The sequence below is a fragment of the Crocodylus siamensis genome, chromosome 5 (genome assembly GCF_052110815.1).
Source record: "Crocodylus siamensis isolate JL-2025a chromosome 5, ASM5211081v1, whole genome shotgun sequence".
Taxonomy (NCBI): domain Eukaryota; kingdom Metazoa; phylum Chordata; order Crocodylia; family Crocodylidae; genus Crocodylus; species Crocodylus siamensis.
In genome coordinates, this window is record NC_143399.1 from 39,898,030 (window position 1) to 39,915,002 (window position 16,973).

The 16,973-nt window shown below is 46.4% G+C and overlaps 2 protein-coding genes across 2 annotated transcripts; both read left to right on the top strand.

The window, feature by feature from the left end:
• Positions 1-3,709: 3,709 nt before the first annotated feature.
• On the top strand, positions 3,710-4,642 carry LOC149863929 (olfactory receptor 13H1-like). Its single transcript, XM_090049734.1, has one exon. It carries the CDS (start codon positions 3,710-3,712, stop codon positions 4,640-4,642), a length of 933 nt encoding a protein of 310 aa, XP_089905860.1.
• Positions 4,643-14,035: 9,393 nt separating this feature from the next.
• LOC149863930 (olfactory receptor 13H1-like) lies at positions 14,036-14,965 on the top strand. The gene has a single exon (XM_090049735.1). It carries the CDS (start codon positions 14,036-14,038, stop codon positions 14,963-14,965), a length of 930 nt encoding a protein of 309 aa, XP_089905861.1.
• The last annotated feature ends 2,008 nt before the right edge of the window (positions 14,966-16,973 follow it).

A 16,973-nucleotide genomic window follows, 5' to 3' on the forward strand; every position in this document is an offset into this window, starting at 1 on the left:
AGAAGAAAACCCTCCAGAGACTCTCTGTCACCCTTCCAGGGGGCCCTCAGGCCAGGAGCAGCTTCTACCTCAGAACAAGAACAAATCTGGAAAACTCAGAACTGTTTACAAAACTGGTTTGAGGTTTTCCACCCAGCCCTGCTCCAGTCTCCTTCAAAGAGAACCTCAGCAACCTGCTTGAAGTGGGGCTGCTCATGGCACGTTTGGAAAGTCTCTGCGTCAATAACCCCTTGGTGCTACAATCACTCACAGAAGCCAGGAGAAGGGAGGAGGGTAGGTTTGAGTTACATATGATCATAAAAAGTCTGGCTGGAAGGGTCCTCACAAGATCATCTATTCCAGGCCCCTTCTCAAGACAGGATCCTCCCCAAGTAAAATATCCCAGCCAACGATCTGTTCAATCTGCTCTTGAAAATTTTCAGGGATGGAGATTCCACAAGGTCTCTAAGTAGCCTGTTCAAATACTACATCATTGATTCCTGCGTCTCTCTCCTTAGGGTGCAATTAGTGACCAAGACTCCATGCAGGCCTTGTGTCTGAACTGCAGTGAAGGATTCCCACATGGTACAATTAGCCACCAATCCTTTGAGCCCTCCTCAATCCTTTGAACTGTCAGGAGCAGTGTGACCTACTAGGACATATTGTAAATGCATAATACCAAGACTGGATGCCATATACACAGACCATGAGCACCAGGATCCAGCAGAGTTGATATTAATGGAGCATGTTCACGGCAGAAGGCAAGAGCTAAGGCTCCTTCAAGACAGATCTTTACACAGAACATCCAAGTCTCCAACTCCTCTTACAGGTAATTCATTTCTGGAGCTCTTCTGCAGTGAAACCCCTTTTCTTAGCGGGGCATTGTAGTTAGGTTTGACCCACTTCCTGACATAAACCTCTAAACAATGAGCAACTACCATTACTGCACAAAACAAGGTGCTGCACACAGTGCTGCTTCAGGGTATCCTTTCGTCTAGGGACCCTCAATACTTTTTGCAGGTGTCTCTTGGTGTTACCATTGGATAAAGGCAGTGGATTCAGCTTCCAGCTTCCAAGCCCTTTCTGAGCCTGGAGTAACAATTGCTGCTTCAGGAGAGATGAGCTCGGTGAATCCAATACTGTCCAAGCAGTCATCTGGCTCCATCCTCCCTACCACAGGCCAGGAGGCCATCTTTTGCTTCTGCAGATGAGTAGCAGTAAATGTGGGAGCCCAGTGACAATTTCTCCTTGATCCACTCAATTAATTCTTGGATGATTTGCTGACCAGAAGCTCTCAGGACCCCTCAGTCCATGTTCATGCTATTACAGTTCTGCTGCCTGTAGGCAGAGGGAAAGGAAAGGTAAGAGTGGGATTTTCTTTTTTACAACTTGCACAAGGGTTTCCATTTCCGGGTTCTACGCATAGTGTGATGGCAGACAGGAGAATCATTTTTGTTTTCCCTGCACAGTTGCCTGCTCTGCTTTGAAAACTAATGGCTTCCAGTAACAGTGACAAAAAGGTATGTAGGCATTGCTGAAAGGTTTCTATTTACCCATTTACATTTCCTGAAAAACACAATAGTGTGGAATTTCATAAGCCCAGGTCTATGGAAATGGACAGTTCCAACAACCATCTCTATTGCTTTTATTCTTGTTTGTTCTCCTGGTTTTTCATTTGTTTTTTCTTAACATAACCTACCCCGAACCTTTGGTAAAGTGGTAGCATGTAAATCAAAGCCAGTTATTCAATCAAGGTTTTCATAGGGGGAATCCCAATTAAACCATCAGCATAAATTTCTGAGGAACATTTGTGAACAAGTAGATCTAGTGACAAAGTTGCCAGGGCTCTGTGGAAAGGCCACGCATACATAGTAAGCCCTGCTACATTTGACCACTCAGTTAGAGCCATGACAGAGCCAGGTTTCCATGTGCAGAATGCCTGACACCAGACTCAGGGAAAAAACCTGGAGAGAATTACTGAGGGTACACGATCTGCACTGGGATTGCTCTATTTGGTGCTAAGGAGGCAGGGAAGGCAGAGAGCTCAGGGCTGGCTGTCAGCGCTAGACAAGGACTTCTCTTGGGACACTTCCAAAGGAGTCTCTTACTACAATACCTTCCATATCCCACCCCTCATTCCATGGGTGTGAAAAGGAGAGATAGCAATTAGGAGGAAAAGCCCAGACCTTCGCCTTCCACACATTCCTGCAGGTGCCTCAGCTCCTCCGGCTGAGAATCTGGCCCAGATCCCTCTAGCAGCAAGAGTCAGCAGAATGGGCTTAGGCTGATGGGACTTGGTCCAAATGTCCAGGCCTTGCGGACCAAGTGCCAAGGCCATTGATCTGATGGGGTCTCGGGGAGCCTGACCAAAGATCTGTGACTGATAAAAGGGGCTGATGAGGAGCTCTGTTGCCTTGGCTGACTGTGGTCAACAGTTCTGTTAAATTAGGGCCCCTATAGCTTTGTTAGCCTTCTTTTACTGCTTTTAAAATCAAAGCAAATGGCAAGTAGGTAGAACAGGAGCTGTAAAGGTGGGTTTGGGGGCCTCTGTGAATGCAGTCACCCTAGTGTAGAAACCTAGAATGACTGTCAGGAAGCTTGAACCATTTGTTATGGTCTTACTTGCCAAGGGTAGTGTGAGGGATCATGCCAGACCCTGTCACAATGTTCATTCCTGTAAGGAACCGACAGCTCCTGCTCTACCCTTGATAAAACTTTATGCAGCCTTCAGTCTCCTGTCAACGGACTGGCTCACAGCCCTGATGGATTCACAACTGTTTATAGCTCAAAATTGTAGTGATCATCACCAGGTCTGATAAACACAGACATACATGAGTGAGGAGAACCATACAACAGGTTTTAATTAAGAGCATTTAGCAACCCCCTGCAGCCCCTATGTCTGCCCATGACTAACTAGCTTGACAGAGGGATCATATCCCGATTCCCAACCTTTGCAATCTAAGCAAGAGAGTGTCTTGGAATGATAACTTTTTTCCCCACCACAATGATCAGAACTGGCCATGGCCATCCCAGCAGACCAGCATATGTGTTAGTCATTTACTCCCAAGTCCACTTTTGATCCCAGCCCAATGACCTGTTTGATTTTCCCCATCATTGTAGCCTCACAGAGATGATGCTATCCTGAGCAATTTACTATACACGGTAACAGTGACTGTTTCAGCATGGCATAGTGGTGGCAGAGATAGTTGGAATTTTCTGTATTTTTCTTATTGGAAGGAGTAGTGACAGTCTTAACATTTCCAAAACCCCCTTCTTTCTTAGAGATAAATACTTGAATATACAGGTGAAAATCTGATTTCAGTCAATTTAAAAGGGCTATACATATTTTTTTAATTTTATTATTTCTTTAAAAAAAAAGAAAAATGGATCCCATTTGGGTCTTGCAAGTCCAAAAAAGCAGAAGATAGTAAAGTGCATAAGGGTATTTTATTTGCAAGTTGAAGATCATGGGGAATGTACCACCATCTATCTACAGGACAAGTATTGAATTGGGCATCATAGTAGCTTTCCAAATAGGGGGTAGGGGCTAGGTGAGGATCACACACCCAGAGCTGGCTAGCCACACAGCTGGTATTCAATGTGCTGGACCAACTGTTCTCTTTGTGATCCTAGGCTCTCCTTCATGGTGCTGTTTAAGACAGTCCTTTCTCCTCATCTTGTCAGTGATGGATGTAAAGAGGTGATGAGCAGGTGTGTCCTGGGTAACATCATGGTTGGAGACAATGCAACACTGGTGATGGAGTTCACCCTTGTAGGACTCTCTGATCACCCTGAGGCACAGACTACCTTCTTCTGGCTGCTGTTGATAGTCTACATAGTGACAGTGATGGGGAACAGCCTCATTGTGCTGTTGATAGCTGTTGACCACCAACTCCACACTCCCATGTACTTCTTCCTCAGCAACCTCTCCCTCCTCGACATCTGCTATTCCTCCAGCTCTGCACCACAGATGCTGGCAAACTGCTTTGCAGAAAGACCCACCATTTCTTTCAACAAGTGTTTTTCCCAGATGTGCATCTCTGTCTTCCTGGGGATGACGGAGTGCCTCTTGCTGGCCACCATGGCTTATGACCGCTTTGTGGCCATCTGCCATCCCCTGCGTTACTCTCTGATCATGAGCTGGAAGGTCTGCATCCAGCTGGCGGCCACTGCATGGCTCAGTGCCTTTTTGCTCACCTTCATCCCAAACATGATGCTGAAAGATCTCTTCTGTGGGCCCAACGTCATCAATCATTTCACCTGTGAGGTGCAGGCCATGCTGAAGCTGGCTTGCTCCCCAAACCATGTCTATGAGGGGATCATGTTTACTAGTGGGGTCCTGACACTCCTGGTGCCCTTTGCCTTCATCTTGGTGACTTATATACGCATTGGGCTGGCTGTGCTGCACATCCGCTCAACCGAGGGCAGAAGCAAAGCCTTTTCTACCTGTGCATCCCACCTGGCTGTGGTCACTATATTCTATGGCACGGCCATGTCCATGTACCTGCAGCCTCCGTCCAAATCTTCTGCTGACCAGGACAAGCTCGTTGCTGTGTTCTATGGAGTTGTCACCCCGATGCTGAACCCCCTCATCTACAGTTTGAGAAACAAGGATGTGAAGGAGGCTCTGAAGAGACTGTCTGGCAGGATAATTCCTCCCTGAAAGGCAGTCAGGACATGAATAAATGACAGTCTTGATATAAAGGTCACCTACCTGTCTCTGTTGGGTTGTTCAGGCACTAGAGTAATCCTGTGCAGCAGTGCTCCTTTATATAATGCACGGCAGAGTCATTTATTATCAAGTTCAGGCACACCAGAAGACACCTGCTGTTGGCACTAGATTTATAACCCAGATACCTTGTTCTGAGTGGACCACAAACCCTCAGACCAACCATGACCTTTCCATTCAGCAATAGTCAAATGTTATTGATACACAGTAATAGCAGATAAGAACACTGCAAACAATTCTCTATCTACCAGTCCCAGGGCTGTCATTCAAGGGAAGGTATCTCTGGCCAATACACAAGCTTCACTCTGAAGTTTCTTTTTGAATGTCAGCAGCTTGGATGTTGGAGGCCAAGGCCCACCTCCCTCAGTGCGGTGCGTGAGATGGGCTGGTGGTATGCCCTCTGCCCATGGTGGCTTCGGGTTCCCTTCTCGAGGACCCTTTGCCACTCTGAAATCCCTCCTTTTGTATTAATTTTTCCTTCTGATGACTCTTCCTCTGTGGGCATCACTGACTGGTTTCTCTGTGGTTGTCATACTGACCATGTTTTGTCGTGTCAGCATATCCCTTTGATTCACAAACCCATCACATGCACACATCCTAATTTTGTTCTTTCTGGGTCTTCTCTTAATTTGGTCTGTTCCCCAAAAATGGAAATCCCAGATGTGACTGATGTAAAGAGGTGATGTAAAGGGCACTGAAGTTGGGCACTGTGACCTACTGCCACCTTATCTCATTTTATGGAACAGTGTGGTACACATCTTCAATTTCCCAGCCTGTGTGTCAGCTTGCTGCTTGCCTGTCACACATAGAGGGCCTTGAGGAAACTGTCACAAAACTGGCTTTTAGAAATCAATTAATCCTTGCCATTGCCCTGGACCATTGTTCTAATGCATATCTACTTTAACTACAAGCCAATTCCTAAAAACAAACCTCTAAATACCATTTTCTAGCCATCACTTGCAACATCAACAAAGCTCAAATACTTCTATTTTGTTCACTAGCCTGTGTTTGGGAGCTTCACTACCCCAGGTCTGGAATTTGGATACTCAGACTCCGGCACATTTTCAAATGGTGATAGACACACCACTCTGAGAGGCTAAATGTCTTGCTTTGCATATCCAGAACTTGAGGCATCTAAAATTGCTAATAGCTCTTAAAGATCTTGGTTGACTTCCCCTGCAAACATAGCCTGGTGCCAGGTAATCCAAAACTACAGCATTGTTCCAGTATGTGCAGTAGTCAATGGGATGTCTGGGTAATTACTGGCTGGCTAGCCTGGCTCTGATCCTGGGCAAAGTCACAGAACATTGGGTAGTGGTCTATCTATAAGGAGAGTGAACCAGTGAAGCTAATGGTGGCCACATGGAAATGGTGGGGCAGTGATTATTATTGATCAAGCAATTCAAACCTGTATTCTCTAAATATCTAACAGAGTGGCAAGTATAGATTAAGAACTCAGAATGACTACTGCTGGGATTTTTTATTGTGGATTAATGACTGAAGTGTGGATAAGGAGAGAGCAGGAGCTTCAGGATTGTCACTTTGTGATATGTTTAGTGGCACATCTCACTTTCCAGCACCCTTTCGTAGGACTTGGTATGTTTCTGTGCTTTATTTCAGGTGTTCTGTCACCCTCAGTCATTACAATTAGGTGGACCAAAGAGCTGTGCCCAAATGTGATATGACAAATTTAGCAGTGATGATGCCAGGTGAAGGGAAAAGCTGTGACCTCTCTCACACCAGTGACCATTTGGTAGAGGAGGCAGACCCCCACCCAAATACTAGATGTTCCAGAGGAGTTTGCCCTAACTTGGGAGCCTGGAGCTCTCACTGTTGCTGTCTGTTTGGGCTGACAAGGACTTTGTAAACCTTTTCACTGACCTCACGCTCTTACCCAATGCCAGAAAATTATCAGGACCTATCTCCTCTACAGTTATGCAGACAGAGGAATAAACTACACAGAGTGACTGCAGCCAGAACTGGGAATGAGTCTTCATTTCTCACTGGTTTTACCTACAACCTCATCACACTGCCCATGTGCTTTATTTCTGCTGTTTCTAACCATCACACCACAGTCCCCAAGCCAGAAATGAAACCCAGGACTCCTGATCTCCAGGGCTGCATCATTAAGAGCTATGTAACCCAGTAGCCAAGGAAAGGGCAAGTTGCAAGTGTGACTGCACCATGGAAAAACAAGATTTTTTTTTCACAACTCAGGCAGCTGAGTGCTGGGCTCACCACTTGGATATGAAAGGTGCAGGGACTCTTATTAAACTTGGGGAGTAGGAGGGACATGTTCACGAGGCAGCATTTCCTTTTTTGTTTCCTGTACAAACACAAAGGTGTGCACACGCATGCGCGCACACACACACACGCACAATCCCCTTGAGTAATTAAAACATTTTTTGTTAATTAAAAAATGTATATTAGGGCGTGATGTGCAACAAGATATTAGACCCCCCACAATTCTTTTTCTGTATTTTATTTTGGGTGGCTGAGAGGGAGAGGTGCATTTCCTAATGGAGCTGGAAGGGAGAAGGTACCTCCAGCCTTCATGCTGGAGGCTGGAGGTACCCAGGGTGTCCTACTCTTGCTCCTGGATGACACCTTTCCTAGAGGTGGTGGTATGTCTCAGGAAGTGAGCAATAATATAGGATCTTTCACTGAGGTCCCATCCAGTCAACAGTTTACATCATCTCTGCTTAACATAGACTTATTTTGTACATTATTTCAGTAACGATTTAATGTTAATACAGTATTAAATGGAAAAAGATCATCCTGAAAACAGCTGCAGCCTCTACCACCTTTTCAGAGGGACCATCAGAATAGACAAGGTATGGGCAATTATATGGGCTGGAAGGCCACTTCAGGGGTGTGTCCCAGCAAGTGCACATGTGCGGTTTGCAGTGTCACAATCCTGTCTGCAGCATTTCAAATCGCTCATGCCACACATGCACGTTTCTCATGCTGCTAATTTAGCAGTGTGGTGGGGGGGCTTTACACCGGGAGATCCCATTGTCAAAAAACCTGCAGCATAAAAAAGAGGGTGCCACATGTGGCTGCAGCATGCACTCCCCAAAAATGGAGCCTGACTGGCCACAGCCATGTTCCAGCTGCCAGCCAGCCTCCATGTACCCATATCACTGTCATTGCAGCCCTAGGAGGCCCCCAGGCTCCCAGGTAAGGTGGCTGGGGCCAGCCCAGGTGCAGGCCTCAGCCTCCCCTACATCACCTGGGGCAATCTGCAGTGCCAGAGGTGTGTGCAGGAGCATACCCAGGGACAACTAGCAGCAGCACAAAAATGTGCTGCTGCTGGCTGTCCCCAGGGAAACGCATGTTCTCGCTTGTGCGTATGCACCCATGGATTTTTGGTGAGCTGTTGTGAACTGGGCAGAGGGGGTGCTGGCCCAGCCTGCTGCAATTGCAGGAGGACAATTGATCCTATCCAGACCTGGGCTGTCTGCCCAGCTCCCACCACCAGGGGCACTGGAAGGAGTAGGTGGGGTCTCCATGGAGACCAGCTCAGGTCCTGTAGGCAGGGCATGCTTGGCTGTGTGAATGGGATGGGATCCACAGCCAGGTGGGGAGAGGGGCCCAGGAGTGCGATGGGCAGGTGGGGCTGGGATCATGTGACAGGGCCCAGGGCAAATCTGAAACCTGCTTCCGACATGTCCCTGCAATGGGTGCCAGTTCCACAGGTAGGGATGTGCAGTGAGAGGACTGAGGTTTCTTCTGCCTGGGGCCCTGGCCCTGTGCTGCCACCACCCTGAAATCCCAGCCCCAGCCCTGGCCCCGCCCACCAGCCCCACTCCCATATGCCTCTACCCACCCGCCCGCAGCCACGCTCTATCAGCCAAGCAAGTGCACCCTGCCTGTAGAGGTCGTGGGCCAGTCTCCATAGCGACATTACCTGTCTACCTGCTCCATTTGGTGACCCCAGAAGTGGGTACAGGGCAGACAGGCCAGGGTGCTTGGGCAGTGGGGCCGCAGTCTGGCAGCAGTAGCAACAGGGCATGCACATTCTCCTGGGCAGCAGTGGTAGTCCCCATTCTGCCCCGCCCTACCAACTATACTTCCCAGCATGCCCAAGAGCTGCACGTGGGACAGGGTGGGCTGCATGAGGCATCACCTTCTCATGGGTGTTGGGATCAGCTGCACACACCATGGCCTGGGCAGCATAGGGCTCCAATCCTGGTACACAGGGTCCTGAGGTCCCAATCCCAGCACATGGGTCTGGGTGGAAGCAGTGCCAGGTCCTGGGGCCTTGATCCTGCCATGCGAGGCTGGGCAGGGACAACATAGTCTGAATCCCAGCGTGTGGGCCCAGTCCTGGGGCACAGGGTCTGATTCGGCCTGTGGAACGGCCCTGTGCCATTCATTTGGCCTGCAGGGCCAAAAGGTTGAGCACCACTGGTTTAGATTAAGATGCTGTTTCAATGGAAACAACTCCAAGTCCTTGTCTTGCAGGATACAAACCTGGAGTAAACTGTATTCTGTGTTTCACTTGACCCCATTAAAATACAATTCATTCAAACAGTCTCAGCTTGCCAAGTGATTTCACCAAGTTTGTTGCAAGACCTAATCTCCATAAAAGTAGACTCAGTGCTTTGAAATGATGAAGAGTAGAGTGTGAGAAGACAGGAGTTTGTGGGGTGAAACACAGAGTGTTTTGAATCAGAGGGTGTGTGAAGAGATATATGGCTGAGGTTTGTGGGTGCAAGGGAATGTCAATGATAACAGGAGGTGGGGCAGATGAGATTAAGAGGGGCACAGGTGATGGGCAGAATAGGAGGATATGGGGCCAGGAAGAGAGCAAAGTGGGCAGAAGGAGACATATTCATTGTTTGCTGCACCTATGCGCCGTAAAAACTGTCCTAGTATGAAGGCACTACAGAACATAACATTCTAGTAAAGCAGGACATAGAGCACTGGAAACTTCCATAGCTAAGTGGAAGGTCTAGCGTTAGTCCTGTGCCAGCTAGGACACTGCAAACCTGTGTCTATCTGGAGCTAAGTAGAATGATGGTGCCATTTCCTTCCAGACTACAAGTTCCCTGCCGTCATCCCTACTCAGTGCCCTTGTGAAGGAAGCAGATAGAGAACCTCTTCAGGTCTTCAATGTTCAAAGTAACTTTTCAGGCTCTGCAGAAGGGACAGGTATTTTTATGCATCTGTTTGTTACCCAGTCTCTCATGCTGCCCTGGGCTGGATTGGGCTTTCCAGGGCCAGATCCAGCTTCTTCACTGGTTGCATCCAGCCTTAAGGTTGTAGATTACTGACCCCTGTACTAGACCATTTTCCTGGCTCAAGCAGTTGCAATTACCCACTGGTCTTAAGGAAGGTGTAAAAGTCTAAGAGCAAGCAGCAGTGGCAGGAACCTAACCCAAGGGAAATTATCAATAATCACTTAGTGCTGGAGATCACTGCCAGATGCCAGAAGGGAGTGATGGGGGAGAGGTCTTGTAGTCACATCACTGATCCCTGGGTTACTCTCCTTAGGATTCATGCAGTTACTGTCCAGACCCCACTCAGCCTTTGTGTCTCATCTGCAGTGAGTGATTCCCACATGGTGCAATTAACAGTCAATCCTTGGAGCCATTCTGCACTGGGACCACACACTCAAGAGCAGTGGGACCAGCCACAACACAGAAAATCTATAATACTAAAGTTAGGTGCAATAAGCAGAGATGGTGAGAACTGAGACTCGGGAGAGACACTGTCACTTCAGAGCAGTGTTAACTGCACTAGGTTAGAGGCAGGCCCCAATTCCTCACCCAGACAGTTGTTTCTGAGGCTTTTCTACAAAGAAATCCCATCACCTAACAAAGTGACTGTGGGGTTCTATCTCCTTGCTAACACCCTTTGCTGAACAATGGGCTGCCTCTCTCATTGCTCAAAGCACAATTGAAAGTCTAAGTCCTTAGAGGGATTTTTTTCTGGTGGACCCCTTACCTGGCCCCTCCCAGTGCCTTTGCTCTGGGGTCTCTTTGCTTTTCTGATTAGTGAAAGGATTGACTTTGGCTTCTGGTGGTGTCAACCAGCCACTGGTCTTTTCTCATTGTGGATTGCCAGTGTTTTCTTCACAGGGAAGAAGCTCTGTGAAACCAAGACATATTCAAGCAGACTGCATCTTGCCAGGCTCCCTGCTTCTGGTCACACTTTGGAGCTGCCTAAATAGGGGCCAGTAGGGACTCATGTCTCTGATCAGGTGAGTTGTTCTCAGGCAGTTGATTCTGGTGCCCCACAGAGAGCTTTCCAATATCTGCTTAGTGATTCCAGGAGGCCTTGTTAACCACCGGCTGTCAGGGCCCTTCATGGTCTGTCTCCTGGCAGCTCCGGCTTCTGGATAGGTAAAATGGGAGTGGATTTTCATTTCTACTCCCTGCACAAATATCTCTCAGATTGCCCTCTGGTTCCATGCACAGGTTTTGGCAAAACAGTAAGTATTCTCAATGTAGCAAAAGGGGATGAACCATTTCTGCTTCAGCTGTATGGTTGCCTCAGTCATTTTTAAATATAAAGGCTTATTGAAATAGTGACTGACAACAGCATTACCTGGAAAGTTGCATTTACTAAAATCTCAGTTTCAGGTACAAAAAGAATATAGAATTTCACAAACCCAGTTTTCTGTAAATGGATAATTCCTGCAACCATCTCAATAATGTTTTCCTTGGGAGCGCTTCAGTTAAACAGGCAGCAAAAGTGCCCAAGGCATGTTTGTGAAAATGTAGACCTCTTGAGAAAGGTGTCACTGTCCTGTGAAAAGATGACCTATGGAAAGCTAGCCCGGCTTCATTTAACCAGTGGGTTACAGCTGTGAGTGATGGACCCTGTTCTTCCATGTGGAAGGTGCCTGAGACCAGACCAGGTGATGGACCCTGGAAAGAGCTCCTGCTGGTGTGTGGTCTGAACTATGAATACTCCCTTTGGTACTGAGGAGGCAAGGAAACCAGAAAGCCCAAGGCAGGCTGTCAGCACTAGGCAAGCACTTCTGCAGGAACTCCAAGGGAGTCTTTGGCTCCTGCACCTTCCATCCCAACCACTGCTCAGTGGCTGAAGGTTGAAAAGGGGAGATAGCAATTGGGAAGAAAAGCCCAAACCCTCTCTTGCTATACTTTCCTGCATCTGCCTCAACTTCCTCAGCTGGAAATGTGGCCCCGATTCTTCTAGAGGCAAGAACTGCAGGAATGGGCAGAGGGATGGATGCAGTGGGGAGGAGAGGGTAGTTGAACCTCCAGCCCCAACCTCCCCACCCCCGATTCCTGGTCCACCCTAAGTTTAAAACCTGCTGCCTGCTAGTGGCAGCAGCCTTTCTATTTAGGCAACTGTGATGGAGTCAATTGACTTTGTGGCTCATTATAATCTACCAGGTTCCTTCTAAGATCCATAGGTGTTAATGACTCTCCCTCCTTTTCAATGGCCTTGATGTTCTGCTAATCAAGCTAGCCTTTCTCCTGCAATTCTACCCTTGGTGATTTAGCTCCTATTTCACTGTCCTGCAGACTTTTTAATTCTAACTAAAATCATTAACTCAGGTGTGGGTATCATTTTCAATGAAGTATTGGATGCACTATCAAGACAATCAAGAAGGCTTGCTTTTGGGGGTTTTTTTTAAATCTGAAAAGGAAAAGTCTGTTTAATTCTAATGACCAAAATAATAATGAAATAACATATTTTGATTATTTCATTCATTGTAGTTTGTTGTGTTTTTTATACATAACATATGACAGCACATTAATGAACATGCCAATGCATTTCTATTTGGTTTTGTTCCAATCTTAAACTGAATAATCTAGGCCAGGGCCCCTCACTTTTTATTACTAAAGCTTCTAGCTTTGTGTTAATGGGATAAGAATATGTGTTATATTATATGTGATGATGCACTACACCAGGTGCACCCCCACCCTTTTCAAAATCCTGGATCTGCCCATGAATGGGTGTAGGCTTCTAGGCACAAACTTCTAGGCCTTGAAGGCATAATGACAAGGTCCTTATATGATGGGGTTTCAGGGAGGCTGATGAAAGGACTGTTACTGGGAAAGGGGCTGATGGGGAACTCTGTTTCCTTGGCTGACTGTGGTCAATGATTTTGTTGCATTTGGACCCAAATAGGTTTTCTAGGGTGCTTTTAATGACATTTAAACCCAAGCAAATCACAAGCTCTGTAACAGGGCCTGTAAATGTTCAACCTTTAAGGTGGCTGTAGAGACATAGGGAATCACCCTGATCTAAAGACAGCATGACTGTCAGAAAGGACACACCTTTTGTTACCATCCTGCTTGTCGAGTGCCACAGCAAAACTGTGCCAGACCAGTGTTGCACTGCTTATTCCTCTAGTAGATGTACAGCTCTTACGGTAGCTATGATAACAATTTATGTAGCCACCAGCCTTATGCTGACAGACTGATTCTCAGCCCTGCTGAATTCATAGTTGTTTATTGCTCTCACTGATCCGAGCTGGTTACCCAAAGCTGGAACATATTTGTTGGTCATTTACTTTATTCTCTCCCCTTTTATCTCAGCCCAGTGACCTGTCCAGTCTTTCCCATCATTCTTACCTGACACCACTGAGGCTACTCTGAGCTTTGTCATGTGCAGTGACAGTGCTGACTGTATTACCATGGGCAGAATGGGGACAGGGCTGGTTGGAATTAGTTACTGTAAAAAATTTACATTGCAGATGGTCTTTACAGTGTTTAATATGGTTGATGTTAATGAAATCTTTCCTATTTTGTGCAGTATTAATTGGGCTTTATTTTAATTTTTTTAACTCAATCAGTTGGAAAGGGAACAAATTTTAGTTTCTTCAAAACTTGCTTCCCTCTTTTATCAACATTTTAAATAACATTGTATGTGTTACCTGGTGTAGATGATGTTTATAGGACAACAGGACTTGAATTGGGCCTCACTTGCTCGCAAAATATGGGGTTGGGGCTAGATGAGGATTGCAGGCTACAAAAAGCCCCAGGACTGACCAACGTCAGCAGGTATCCAATGTGCTGGAGTAACTGTTCTCTTTGTGATCCTAGATACTCCACTCATACTGCTGCTTTACACAGATCTTTCTCAATTTGTCAGAGGCTGATCCAAAAAGGCGTACACAAGCAACATTTGCAGTGTACAGTGAAAGTGAGTTCTGTTGCTCCCACTAACCCCAGGGGCTCTGCAGCCTTTTCCAGAACCCCTCCCCTTAGCATATTATTGACAAATGTTCTAATGTGACCCATTTAATGGAGAACTGTTGTATGAATAACCACCTACTGTACTACTGTACATTTACCCACTTTCTGTACTATTCCATTGACTGTAATAGCCCAAGGTAATACCATGGAAGTAGACAATGAGACACTGGTAACAGAGTTCATCCTAGTGGGAATCTTCCATCAGCCTGAAGCCCAGACTGCCTTCTTTTGCCTACTACTGATTGTCTACCTTGTGACCCTGATGGGAAACGGCCTCATTATTTTATTGATCATGGCTGACCCCCTTCTCCACACCCCCATGTACTTCTTCCTCAACAACCTCTCCTTCCTTGATATCTGCTACTCCTCCAGCTCTGCCCCTCAGGTCCTGGTGAGGAGTTTTGGAAAGAAACCCACCATCTCCCTTAACAGTTGCTTGGCTCAAGGCTATGTTTCCATCTTCCTAGGCATAACAGAGTGCCTCCTCCTGGCTGTCATGGCCTATGATCGCTTTGTGGCCATATGCAACCCTCTGTGTTACTCTCTGATTATGAGTGGAAAGGTTTGCACCCAGCTGGCTGCTTTTTCCTGGATCAGTGCGTTTCTTCTTACTGTGATCCGGCAATTGGTCCAGCCAAAGCATTTCTGTGGACATGTTATCAACCATGTGTCATGTGAACTGCAAGCAGTCCTTAAGCTGGCCTGTTCTGATACCAGTTTGAGTGAGCTGGTCAACTTAGTCACTGCTCTATTGGTTCTTGTGGCACCCTTCATCTTCATCATAGTGACATATATACTTATTGGGCAGGCTGTGTTGCATATCCGTTCAGCCCAGGGCAGGAACAAAGCCCTGTCTACCTGCAGCTCTCACCTGGCTGTGGTCAGTATATTCTATGGTACAGCCATGTTCATGTACATGAGACCTCAGTCCAAATCATTCTCTGACAAGGATAAGCTCATCAGTATGTTCTATGGATTTATCACCCCAGTGTTGAACCCTCTGATCTACAGCCTAAGGAACAAAGATGTACAGGGAGCACTGAAGAGGACAATCAGGAGAACAGTGTTGAGTTGAATTGATTATATGTAACTAAATGTTGTGTTTCAGAGATAACTGTACCTCTCATCCTTCCTCTCATTCTCAGAATGCCCTTCTAAATGTAAGCCCCTAAGCTTTGCCCGTCCTGGAGGAGAAGTCCAGAATTCCCCGAACTCCTTCCCTCCAACTGGAATTTGCTCCTGATCACATGTAGTTTACAAAGCAAAGGAAGTAGTAACAGTTAAGTCAAAAAAGACTACATATAAGCTTTGTAGGGGCATAACTCCACCATGTTGGACTGTGATTGTGATTATTTCAGTGAAGCCTGGCATATCTGCTTTTCACATGCCAAACTCCAAAATGGAATGCAATGTAGCTGTGTTAGGGTATCACTGGCTGCATCTACACCTTTATTAATGCACAATGGTTACTGCACACTTAATTTAATACTTCAATACTCAGGTACTAAATAAATGCACAGGAACCGGAGTTACTGTGCAGCAATGTGGGTGAACACCTTTTAAGCGAGGCTACTGCACAATAGCTTAATAATACTGCACAGTAGTGTATTAGCACTGTTTTTGCTGTGATGCACTACTGCCCAGTATTATTAGGCTACCATGCTGTTAGCATCTTGTGTAGACGTGCCTGCTAATCATGTGTCAATAACCATGAGAGAGGTGGTTATACAGTGTAAGGTCTCTTGCTTTTATTGGGCTTCCTAGTTCCTGCCAGTTCAATGTCAAACATGTTTACTGATATCTTTGCAGAACAATCTTTCCTGAACAGTGAGTTATTCTATTCATCTCTAGTGAACTCCTTCCTGAAACCCTACATTTCTATTTTCTAATTGGTATCATTTATGTTCCTAGAAGGGCACATCCTTTACAATCCTTTTCCATGTGAAGTGTCTTAACAGAATGCTTATGCATCTCACAAAAGATCTGGAAGCAGGAGTTTGGACTTCATTCTGGAAATATGTTGAATACAAGCTCCGGTTAATTGAGTTGTAAATGGATACTCAATTATTTAGTCTGGGGAATTTCAAGTGGATGGACATGATGTTAGCTACATCACTCCATTGTATGTTTTCAGCAACAGAAACTAGTAGGCCATGTTCATCCAATTTGCCAGCCAGGTTGAGGTAAACTGCTAATTTAGTTTTTTCTTGTTCTTTCAAATGCACATCAAATGCACATCATGGAATTATTCTGCATTATTCACAACTTCTGTTGTTAAATAACTTCACCTAGTTCAGATATCACTTCCCCTATTTCCAAGGGCTCCCAAATTTAGCCACACACAGACTCTGCCCAGTCCTTGTCTGATCTACAGCGGCCAATTCCCATAGGGTGCCATTAGTGACCTGTGAGTCATCCTTACGCAGTCTCACATGATTGAGAATAACAGGAGTGGTTGTACCTCCCTGACAGTGGGAGAGTTGAAGCAGCTGAAGTATTTCTACATGTGGGTGGAGGAGTGGATGGGTAGAGCTGCACTGTCATACATCAGACAGGAAAGGATGGGTGTTGATATATCTGGAAGGGTTTGGATATGAGAGGAGCTGGAGAGGCATTCAGTTAGGGTAGAAAGTTGCAGGGCAGATCTGTGGAGAGTTTCAATGGTGGATGGGAGTTGGGCAGCATATTGGAAGATAAATTTGGCATGAGTGGATGGAATCAATGTGCCCCAGGACTGCTGGGGATCTGGGTCTGCATCTGAATGGGTGAGGGGATGATATAAGATGGGAGGTATGGCAGCTAAATTGTTAGTAAAGAGGTGGAATTTCTAGATGTGTGTTAAAAAGCCTGGAAAGATCTGGGTAAAGGGATGGGGGATTTGTCTATGTGGCAGGAGGAGTTATCATACATGGAGACCAGAACAGCCACCTCCCTGCTGGGCCCCCCTTGGGCCCCCGGGGAGGCACACTTGGGCCACGGGTTAGCGAGGATTTAGTTAGGGAGCTTCTGGAGGGGTTGGATGTATTCAAGTCAGCGAGTCCTGATGATCTCCACCCTAGAGTTCTAAAGGAACTGGCCGAGGT